General features: G+C 34.8%; 1 protein-coding gene across 2 annotated transcripts in view; it reads left to right on the top strand.

The window, feature by feature from the left end:
* Positions 1-426: 426 nt before the first annotated feature.
* LOC111510198 (ATP-dependent translocase ABCB1) overlaps positions 427-11,386 on the top strand; it is a 43,637-nt gene continuing 32,677 nt past the window's right edge. For both annotated transcript variants that reach the window (XM_074182079.1, XM_074182078.1), the window contains exons 1-5: positions 427-504; positions 1,108-1,156; positions 4,297-4,587; positions 7,611-7,711; positions 10,734-10,905. In XM_074182079.1, coding sequence (XP_074038180.1) covers positions 1,109-1,156; positions 4,297-4,587; positions 7,611-7,711; positions 10,734-10,905 — 612 coding nt within the window. In that variant the 5' untranslated portion in view covers positions 427-504; position 1,108. The remainder of the gene's footprint in view (positions 505-1,107; positions 1,157-4,296; positions 4,588-7,610; positions 7,712-10,733; positions 10,906-11,386) is intronic.

The following is an 11,386-nucleotide window of genomic DNA, read 5'->3' as shown; positions in this document are numbered from 1 at the left end:
GCTGAATCTCTGGAGCTAATGATCGGTCTGAGCGGAACATCCTTTTTGTGGATTTTGGGTAGTCCATACAAGTGAGGGGGCTCACTGTGGTGCGGTGTTAGCAATGATCTCTCTTTTTCCGTAAAATAGACTTAGTGTTTTTTCAAAGTCTGGTACAACTTCCTTTCAATTGTTCGTAGATATCAGTGTCAATTTCAACAGTAGCGTTTCCCTTATCTGCAGGTAAGATCTTGATGGTGTTGTCTGAACGTAACCCGTTCAGGGCTCTTCCTTCTTCATTGCTGACTCACCCAGCCTACTCTACAGATACAGATATTGATCGTGAGAATTTTTCAGATTGTTTCCCTGTATTTTTATATGCACACAAAAACGTCGGATTGATATGACACGTATTTTGTATAATTACTCAGAGTAATCAACAACACGAAACAATCAATGATAAAGTGCATTTTTTGGTGAACAGACGAAACAGCTGTTTCCATTATCGTATATTCAACAGAATTTGTGAGTACATTTGAAACGAAGTAAAATATTTCATTCACATTTTTCCACTATTCTCAGACCTTCTTCAGGCCATTAACTGTTTGTCTTCTTCCTTGTTAGTCGATCGTGATTATCATAACTTTTCTTTTTCAAAAAAATAAATCATTCGGTGAAAAATATTATTGTTGTTGTTTTTATGTCCATCTGGCATCAGCAAAATAATCAGACCAGAAAAACGCAGCAACAATTTTAACAGTCACTTACACGAATAATTTTCAATTTTACGTTTCCCTACTACTTCATTCAGAATATTCTGTCGATTGAGATGAGATTAAAAGTATAAATTGAAACAAAATTTGAATAGAATGAAAATAACGAAAATGGTCATTGATAAATAAATCCGTATGATTGGTCGAAGAAAATTAAATATTTACTGAGATATGAAGCTACAAATACACATGACATCGAAACGGACAAAACTTTCTGAACAACCTATTAGATACTTCACATAGGAGAGTCCAATATCTTCTGTTCTATTAACATTATAATCAATTTCGCATACGTTAAGTCTACTTTGAATTGTTTAACTTTCTATAGAAAACCAAAGTTCCTTTTCTTTTTTAGAATGAAGTACCGACCAGTATTAGGAAAAAATGTTCCATTCCATAGATTGGTAAGTTTATAATACAAAAGGAATTTGAAGTTTCTGCACAATATTGATTGAAACTAATTTTAACCAAAATAATATCCATTTGTATTAGTAGAAGATCTGTTATGTAGTGGAATAATGAATTTATTGTTTAACGTATTTCAAAAACACTTCATTGTGTGATTTTCACTAGACAGTTTTACAAAAACGCAACACGTGTTTCGCCATACAATGGCTTCCTCGGGCGTGTCTTAATGCTTCTGCTTGATTCTTAATGCATTAAGACACGCCCAGGAAGCCATTCATGGCGAAACACGTGTTGCGCTTTTTTAAAACTGTCTAGTGAAAACACACAATAAAATGTTTTTAAAATACGTTAGTTATGGATTTTCGGCCGATTCCATCATATAATTTATTGTTTGATGGTGATGAAATGAGTCATAGCATACATGAGAAAAAAATCTTCACCAAATCTAAGAGAGTTTTTACTTTGATATTACCGATGACAATATTCAAGAGTGAATCATTTTGGGCTTATAATATAAACTTACTAAAGCAAATTGAAAAGTTGCGTGAAATGACCTCTGATGAATCTAACAAGTAACTGACAACATATACAGGGCTATTCAAATTCGTTTCTGTACATGGGGATATCGTTAACGATAAGAGATAGAGTGTCGGTGAAATTATGGCGAAGTTGCGTATTTTAGAGACCTATTCAATGATGTGAAGAAATTGAATATTGCCATTTTGTTTCTGGAGATATACAGGAAAAACCAAAAAATTCCAAATTATTTTTTTGTCTATATCTTCTTTATTCGCAGACTTATTGAAAATCTATGAAAAATTGACTTCGAATATTCGATTATAATTGTGTAAATTATTCCCTTTTAAATTACGACCCTGGAAATTGGTTGACTGAGTTGAATAAAAACACAATAGCAACTTTCACGTCTCCCTATGTATGGTAGAGTTTATCGAGAGTTTTTTTTCATTTTTAGGTACCTATTCATATTATTTCCATTGTTCTGAGTGTTTTCTACAATGAACTTCGAATAAGAAAACCTTCTATGATTATCTGAAACATATCGACAACAAAAATATATTATATGTGTTTTGATAAGCAGAAAAAAAAATGGTAGTAATAATAACATCTAAAATGAACACTATAATCATAATGGAAATTTTAATGAAATAAGTAATTTATATACACAAAAAAAGTTATTGTGCAATATATGTTCGAATTGGAGTCCTTCCATCTCGAGACAAATAATGGGAAAATAAGATGGTCTGCAAGATCACCAGATGTTACTATTTTGGACTATTTTCTATGGGGGACATTAAAAAATAGGATTGACGCTGGCAGAGAGATAAAAAATGTGGAAGACTCGAGATTGAGGATTTTGAATGATTTCGCAACAATGCAGCAAATAAGTGTATTAAGGGCAATAAATAATATGAAAAACCGAGTTTAAAAATGTCTCGAAATGGACTCGAAATGGACTCCAATTCGAACATTTATTGTTCCAATAAATTTTTTTTTGGTACCTATATAAATTACTTCTTTTCATGTTGTTGTTGTTGTTGTTGTTGTTGATGTTATTATTACTATCATTTTTTTTTCTGCTCATTAAAACATATACAATATATTTTTGATGTAGATATGTTTCAAATAATCATAAAAGGTTTTCTTATTCGAAGTTCATTGTAGGAAACGCTCAGAGCAGTGGAAAAAATATGAATAGGTACCTAAAAATGAAAAAAACTCTAGAAAAACTCTACGATACATAGGAAGACGTGAAAGTTGCTATTATGATTTTATTCAACTCAGTCAACCAATTTCCAGGGCCGTAATTCAGAAGGGAATAATTCACACAATTATAATCGTATATTACCGAAACATCACGAAATATAAAAGTGAATTCCATTTCTCAGTAAGGAGTGAACGTTTACGATCCAAAAACTACAACAAAAAATACATGTTTGTAGTTAAAAATTCAAATAAGGGGGTGGCCCAAGTCAGATGACACTCTGTATAAAAGATTCATGGATATATTCTGAAAGCCCACATCAAGTGCCAATAGCAAAATGTGGACAGATTTTCAATATGTCTGCGAATAAAAAGATATAGGCACAAAAATAATTCGGGAATTTTTGGTTTTTTCTGTATATCTCCAGAACCAAAAGAGCTACATTAGATTTCTTCACATCATTGAATAGGTCTCTGAAATACACCATAATTCAACCGACACTCTATCTCTTATCGTTTACGAGATCACCATGTAAAGAAACGAATTTGAGTAGCTCTGTATATGAAAGACTAGGTGCAAGACTAGGTTGTAACAAATTCCATTTCCGTCCAAGTTGAGAAAGATATGAATTGAAAACTGTGGGAACGAACATGAACAGTGACGTAATTTTTCTCGAATTGAAAAAATGTGTTCCAATAGTAAACAAAAAACTCAACGAGTATATAAAAAAGCTACAAGAAATATTGACGAATTTCAAAAATATATTTCAAAACTTGAGATATTTCAAATCGTCTCTTAATTTTTTTTTTGAGTTCACAATTCAAAGTGAGTTTTCCATTCCCAATATAATCAAGACTCATAAAGCATCTGAACAGTTACAATCGATATTGATGCAAAAAACTCTACAATTGAAATATGAGTCGACGCCGATTAATAAATTTTGGAAATAAGTACTAGAATCGAAGTAATCTAAAGATAAAAAGGCTAATTATCGAATTATTTTGGTGATCAAAACAACGTACTCATGTGAATCATTTTATTTGATTTTGAAATTCGTGAAACTCAAACACAAAGATCAGTAATAATTAACCAGCATTATTCATATGTTTCCAATGAATATAGTTTCTGTATTGCATACCTCTTAACTAGGTATTTAATTGCGGCTCACAAAAAATTTAAAATTTTCGAAAATGGCTCGAACTCTCAAGAAGGTTGGCCTACTCCTGATCTATGATCTGCTTCAGTGAAGATCTATACTTTAATGTCAAAGTTTGCGTTGACCAGTGTAATCAATTATATTCCATGAATACCAAGAAAAAAGACTTGGGGAGCTCTCCAGGCCACAAACAACGAAGTACCCTTGATCTTGCAATTCAGTGATTTTTTAAAGTACAGGAAAGTTTTTTTTTCCAGTTCAGATTTGCAACATCACTCGATATACTTTGTATGCTGATAGGTTCTATCTTTTCGTTGGTATCTGCTCTCTTCGAACCATATTTGATCATACTTTATGGTGACTTGACGGAAAATATACTGGAATATATCAGATCGAATAATGGCACCTCAACAGAGAAAGAGCTCGTGGAGAGAAAATTAACGGAAGCAACTAAACACTTTGCTATGAATATCTCAGCTAGTGGTGCTGGAATAATAATTTCCACGTATTTAACATCTATTTTATTCAGTTATGCTGCTGATCGACAAGTAAGTGAAGTTTTCAGCTCTCAGTTTTTATTTTAGTATGTTCAAAGTTTCAATTTCGTATCTAACATCTATTTTAACATCCATTTTATTCAGTTATACTGCTGATCGACAAATAAGTGAAGTTTTCAGCTCTCAGTTTCTACTTTAATATGTTCCGAATTTCAATTTGGAATTTAACATCTATTTTATTAAGTTATGCTGCTGATCGACAAGTAAGTGAAGTTTTCAGCTCTCAGTTTTCACTTTTATATGTTCAAAGTTTCAATTTGGAATCTAATATATATTTTAACATCTATTTTATTAAGTTATGCTGCTGATCGACAAGTAAGTGAAGTTTCCAGCTCTCAGTTTCCACTTTGATATGTTCCATGTTTCAATTTGGAATCTAACATCTAGTTTAACATTTATTTTTTATATTATGCTGCTGATCGACAAGTAAGTGAAGTTTCCAGCTCTTAGTTTCTACTTTAATATGTTCAAAGTTTCAATTTGGAATCTAACATCTACTTTAACATTTATTTTATTGAGTTATGCTGCTGATCGACAAGTAAGTGAAGTTTTCAGCTCTCAGTTTCTACTTATATGTTCAAAGTTTCAATTTTAAAACTAACATCTATTTTAACATCCATTTTATTCAGTTATACTGCTGATCGACAAATAAGTGAAGTTTCCAGCTCTCAGTTTCTACTTTAATATGTTCAAAGTTTCAATTTTAAAACTAACATCTATTTTAACATCCATTTCATTCAGTTATACTGCTGATCGACAAATAAGTGAAGTTTCCAGCTCTCAGTTTCTACTTTAATATGTTCCGAATTTCAATTTGGAATTTAACATCTATTTTATTAAGTTATGCTGCTGATCGACAAGTAAGTGAAGTTTCCAGCTCTCAGTTTCTACTTTAATATGTTCAAAGTTTCAATTTTAAAACTAACATCTATTTTAACATCCATTTCATTCAGTTATACTGCTGATCGACAAATAAGTGAAGTTTCCAGCTCTCAGTTTCTACTTTAATATGTTCCATATTTCAATTTGGAATCTAACATCTATTTCACATTTATTTTTTATATTATGCTGCTGATCGACAAGTAAGTGAAGTTTCCAGCTCTTAGTTTCTACTTTAATATGTTCAAAGTTTCAATTTGGAATCTAACATCTATTTTAACATTCATTTCATTGAGTTATGCTGCTGATCGACAAGTAAGTGAAGTTTTCAGCTCTCAGTTTTCACTTTAATATGTTCCATGTTTCAATTTGGAATCTAACATCTATTTTATCATTTATTTTTTATATTATGCTGCTGATCGACAAGTAAGTGAAGTTTCCAGCTCTCACTTTCTACTTTAATATGTTCAAAGTTTCAATTTGGAATCTAACATCTATTTTAACATTTATTTTATTAAGTTACGCTGCTGATCGACGAGTCACTGAAGTTTTCAGCTCTCAGTTTCTGCTTATATGTTCAAAGTTTCAATTTTAAAACTAACATCTATTTTAACATCCATTTTATTCAGTTGAGCTGCTGATCGACATGCAAGTTAAATTTTAAGCTTTCAGTTTCTACTTCATTATGTTCAAAGTTTCAATTTGGAATTCAACATTTGGACTGAAAAGTTCACAGGCTCACACGAAAAAAATAATTTTGATGAAATTTGATTGTATGATTCAATAGAGTTGCCTCCGAAGGCAATTGTAGCGGTTATACAATTACTCGATATCATTTTTATAGTACAATTTGTCTTTAGCCTTAAAATAAGCCTCAGTTTCGACTATTACTTCTTCGTCAGCTCTAAGTTTTTTTTAGAACAGAAAAAAGTTTTTAGGAGTCAGGTCTGGAGAATATGGTGGATGCGAAAGCAATTCGAAGCCCAATGTCACGTACCAAAATCACAAAACAAAAAAATTATCGTTCTCCCCTAACTATTAAATAATAATTTCTAATGGACGCCCAAGAGGCATACGCAGAAAATTGCATGGTAGCTAATTTGGGTATAGTTCCCAGAGGGAACACACAGATTAGTTATGACTGCAAACCTCAGAAAACCTTTGGTTCGTTTATTATTTTGTGTATCCTTGAATTTCAAAAAAAAGGCACAGACAGATTTGATATAAAAAAATCAACAATATCATATTACCTAAATAACTGAAGTTGTATTAAGCGTTATTACCCATACAGCACTCAATTTTCTTTCAAATGGGGCCGTTTTTCCGCGATTTTGTTCTTCACAAACACCACAATAAGGTTATGTAATAGCTGCTGCCAATAGTTTTTCCCTTTTCAAGATATTTGATGGATATTATAACATGCGCGTTTCGAAATACCGATACCACAGCCTTGCCGGCAGGCGTCTTTGCACGCCTTGGAGTCGGTTTGCCACGTGTAGACCACTCAAATTACGATCGTTTTGAATCAGGTGTAAAATGATAGGGCCTTGTTCTATACATTATCACATATCACATAAATTCCAGTTTTTAGGGAGGAAGAGCACTGCTCAGAATCAGAATCAACTTCACTTTGCGGTCATCCTTGATTATTTTGTGGACTTTTTTGATGATTTCGTCGGTAATAGCTTCTTTGGGGCGTCTACTCCGTGCATTGCCCATTGTGCGGACTTACCTCGTTTAAACTCAGCAAACCAGTTTCCAACGATGGTTTTTTCTTGGTGAAAAGTCCGAATAATGTTTATCAAGTCAAGCCTTTGCTTCAACAGTACGTTTATTCGTCAATAAGAATTTCTTCATCAATACATGAAATTCCTCTTCATTGAGTTTCTTTAAACTAATAAAATTTGTTTCACTCAAAATTTTCAAAATCATACAAACCAATGATCAGACAGCTGTGAAATTTGAACACGTGTGTATATGGTTTCAATACTAGCAGCGCCATCTGTGTGTTAGCTTCCGAACTTCTGGTGTTCAGCAACGTTTCATTTCAATGAAACTTTTCCCAGCTCCTTAGCAGATAACCACTTTTTTATCCAATGTAGGCACTTTTAAAAATTGATTTATTTGTTTTCCAGATATTCAAACTGAGGCAGGTTTTATTGGAAAAGACTGTACATAAAGACATTAGTTGGTATGATACTCATCAAACTGGTGATTTTGCTACTGTATTCACTGAGTAAGTAACTGACAAATGTTTTTCCCATCATAAGCTGCGGTGCGTTAAATTCATCATCACCAAAATGTTGCCTTTGCTATCGTAGTAACATGATGAAGACTGAAATATTGGAACTTGAATGACACCCAATAGTGTAATCCATCCATCTGGCAGAATTGTGAAATTTGACATCCTCAAATATTCTCTATTTATAAAAAACCTGCGACCTGGGTTCTGGTATCTGGTATCTGTGAGTGTAGACTCACAGCACTTAGGCCACATGTGACCCGACCTGGTCATCGTCCATCCTGTCCTTCACAGGAAGGTAAACTGGTCAGTAGGAGACATCTCCTTTATATTGGCAGGTGAAGGCCAAGACTCGTCGAACACATACTCTCATTGGCAACCTTGAGGTGTCTCACGGTGGCCTACTCCAAGGTTTTGGAAGGTGCAGCGATATTAATGTCGTTGCGCGGCTTCTTCAACCTTCTTGGGGTTTCCTCCGTGGAGTTGCACAAGTGAGGGAGCTTTCCTGCAGGGGCAGCCGGTCCCCTGCCTTTATTCAAGGTGGAGCTCTTGGCGCCCGCAGCAGGATGTGCCTTGCTGGTGGAGGTGACCTGCTATGTTCAGCCTCATTCCAAGCGGTAGATTGGGGTGGACATTTCTGTTCATCCCCAGCCACCCAGCAAGTAAAGAGTTGGTCACCTATGGCAGAGTCTCGCATTACTAGAGGTTGACTGATCGCAATGAGGTTTCGCCCAGTTCCTCAAGGGGATCGTTCGTGACCGCATATCACCCTGCGGCCATTCAGCTCCGGCACGATTCCTTACCCCTCAGCTTGGGTAGGCTGGTCCACGGTGGCATGTTTTGCAAAAGCTTTTGAAGGGTATTTGCGACCTCATCCGTAATACTACAATGGCTTCCCGGACAGGGCCTCCAGTCCCCTGGCCGTTCTCCTATCCACCACCTGGGGACGCACTCGATAGTTAGCCCAACACACGGGTGCGACCTGAGTTACCTCAGCATCAAATACTACTGAGACAAAATGTCTAGACCTGCTTCATGCTGTCAGCATAATTCCTGCTCTTCCTCAACAGGTCATTGAGGCACAATAGGAACTTTCTGATAAGCGTTATCAAAATTGAACCATTCGATTGTATGAGTGTTAGAATTGCGAACAATGTGAAGTTTCCAAAGCGGTTACAGTTACTAGCTGGAAAAATTTGGAAATATTGCAACTGGCAAGTATTGTACGTGTACTGTTCAAACTATGAGGTGAATGTTCAAATTTATTGGGCTACAAATATTCAATTAGCGATTGTTTCATTTTTTTATGATGATACACTCATCCTGAACAAACGTTCATAGTTTCAGCTGTTCAGTATATTTTTTTTGATGGTGAGAGGCATAAAAGTTGGAAATGTTTATTTCCAAGAATAAAACACAAACACTGAGTTGAACCTCAAAATGATGAGCAGTCACTTGAACACTTCCCATGAAATTATCTATGGAAGAGAGAAAATTTTCCAACCTTTCTTCGATGTTGCACACTATCAGGGTTGCAAGTAATGTTCGTGTCTTCAATCAGGCGGATGGGTCCATTCTGGATGGAATTCAGCAGCTTCATGGTATGCCTGGGTGCCGAGCTCCATACATGAGAACAATACTCCAAAGAGGTCTGATCTGAGCTTCATAGAACATCAAAGGTGCTGAGGAGTCTACAGTTTTCTGATTTGAAACAGTGTTCCAAGCTTTTGAGAAGCAGCTTTTGCAATTCCAGTGACATAATTATGCCAAGACATATTGATGTCCATTTTAACCCTCTAACAAACTTATCGAAGCAGAAAGCGGAATTGTTTGTCGTGACATTATTATGTCCAGTTTGGAAACATTTATGTGTTTGAAGAAAACTGATGCCTGGGTTTTTGTGGCATTGAATTGAACCTTGTTATTTTCACTTCCATTCGAAATCGCTTCTAGATCCTCATTAAGATATGCAACCTCCTGCTGCCGGTGAAGATATGCATCTGCAGCCTATGTCCTGAATTCCAAATGGAATGACGAGACAAGTGTGCTGTCGTCAGCAAAGCAATTATTGGATTATTGTTTTTCACCAGTAAGTCGTTGATATACGTGTTTGGCGATTTTCTGGTAACAAAAAAAATGTCCATCAATTTTTTTTGAAAAATGGAATTGGGCGCTCAAAAATACTTGAGATGTTGACAGTGACATATGGTGATTGTACTCTGTACAAATGGTACAAGCTTATGAAAAATCGTGTCGAATTACTATTAGAGTAGTTGCTGAAGATGTTGGAATATCGGTTGGCCCATCCATGCAAGTGAATCTTGACCAAAAAACCATCGCATAAGCATCCCTCAGGAGTTATTGAATGAAGTCAACAACTATCCACATTTGCTTGAAAGGGTCATGACTGGTGACGAATCATGGATATATGGTTATGACATCGGAACCAATGTCCAATCGTCCCAATGGAAAAGGCCAGGAGACCCAAGATCAAAAAAAGCAGACCTAGTTCGATCAAATGTCAAGGTTTTGCTCACTGTTTTCTTCGATTTCCGTGGCGTAATGCAACAAGAATTCTTGTCACATGACACTGAAACGGGAAAACTTTTAAAACCAGTGAAGAGAAGCAGATGCTTCCTCGTAACTTTTTTGAACCATGGTTTGTCCTGAAAAACGCATCAATGAAAATCAAATATATGCATGCATTCTTGAGAAGTATAGTCTCAATTACTTCAGAATTACTCACAGAGGATCATCAGAATTGAAACAGTCGACATACAAGAAAGAAGTTTGGGAATCTTTTTCCATTCAGCAAATCTGAAGTGACATAATTTGGGCTGTTTGGGATGATCTTCATCAGTTATTGGTGATTTATCGACAACTGAAATGAGGATTCAGAATTGTTCACGAATATAGATCCAAAAAAGTTGGAAATTCTCTATTTCTGTTTTCAAACTTGATTTATTCAACATATATCTTCTAGCAATCTCACTAATTCACTTTTTGATATCTGCAGAAACGTTGCCAAGTGGGAAGACGCCATCAGTGAAAAATTTGGAATATTTTTATATCATGAGTCAGTATTTGTGGTCTGTCTCATTGTAAGTCTCTTCAAAGGATGGAAACTTGCTCTGGTTTGTTTTGTTTCTTTGCCGCTAACAACTTCATTGATGAGCTGCATTTCATGGGTTCGTATGCACTTGAGAGATATGATTTATTCTTTGGCATTTAGTATCAACTGAAGTGTGTTCGATAGAAAAAAAAAATATAAAAGTTTTTTGAATTTAAGAAGCTTTTCATGTGAAATCGACAAGTGAACTTAACCAAAAATATAAGCATGAATAAAATGATATACAAGTCAATATACAAAACACAAACATACAAACATATAGAAGGTGTAACAAAAAGTTAGGTCATTAATTGAACAACATATTCTGTGATAAGAAATGACTCTATTGGATATAACTTACTGTAACAGCAAACCATTGAGAAATCAATAATCTGCTGTACATTTATTTGCGAACGGCAGCTTTTGGCCGGAGAGCACTATGAGTTCGTTGAAAGATTATTTTCGTCGAATTCAAATTATAATAATAATAATAATAATGAACTTTATTGTCCAAAGAAGAAATCTTGTTGATAAAGTTAGTAAATAAATATAAAAGAATA

Source organism: Leptinotarsa decemlineata, unplaced genomic scaffold, assembly GCF_025532065.1.
Source record: "Leptinotarsa decemlineata unplaced genomic scaffold, Ldec_3_MD MMD2_tig00026328_RagTag_RagTag, whole genome shotgun sequence".
NCBI lineage: Eukaryota > Metazoa > Arthropoda > Insecta > Coleoptera > Chrysomelidae > Leptinotarsa > Leptinotarsa decemlineata.
This window is presented reverse-complemented; position numbering and strand designations above follow the sequence as displayed.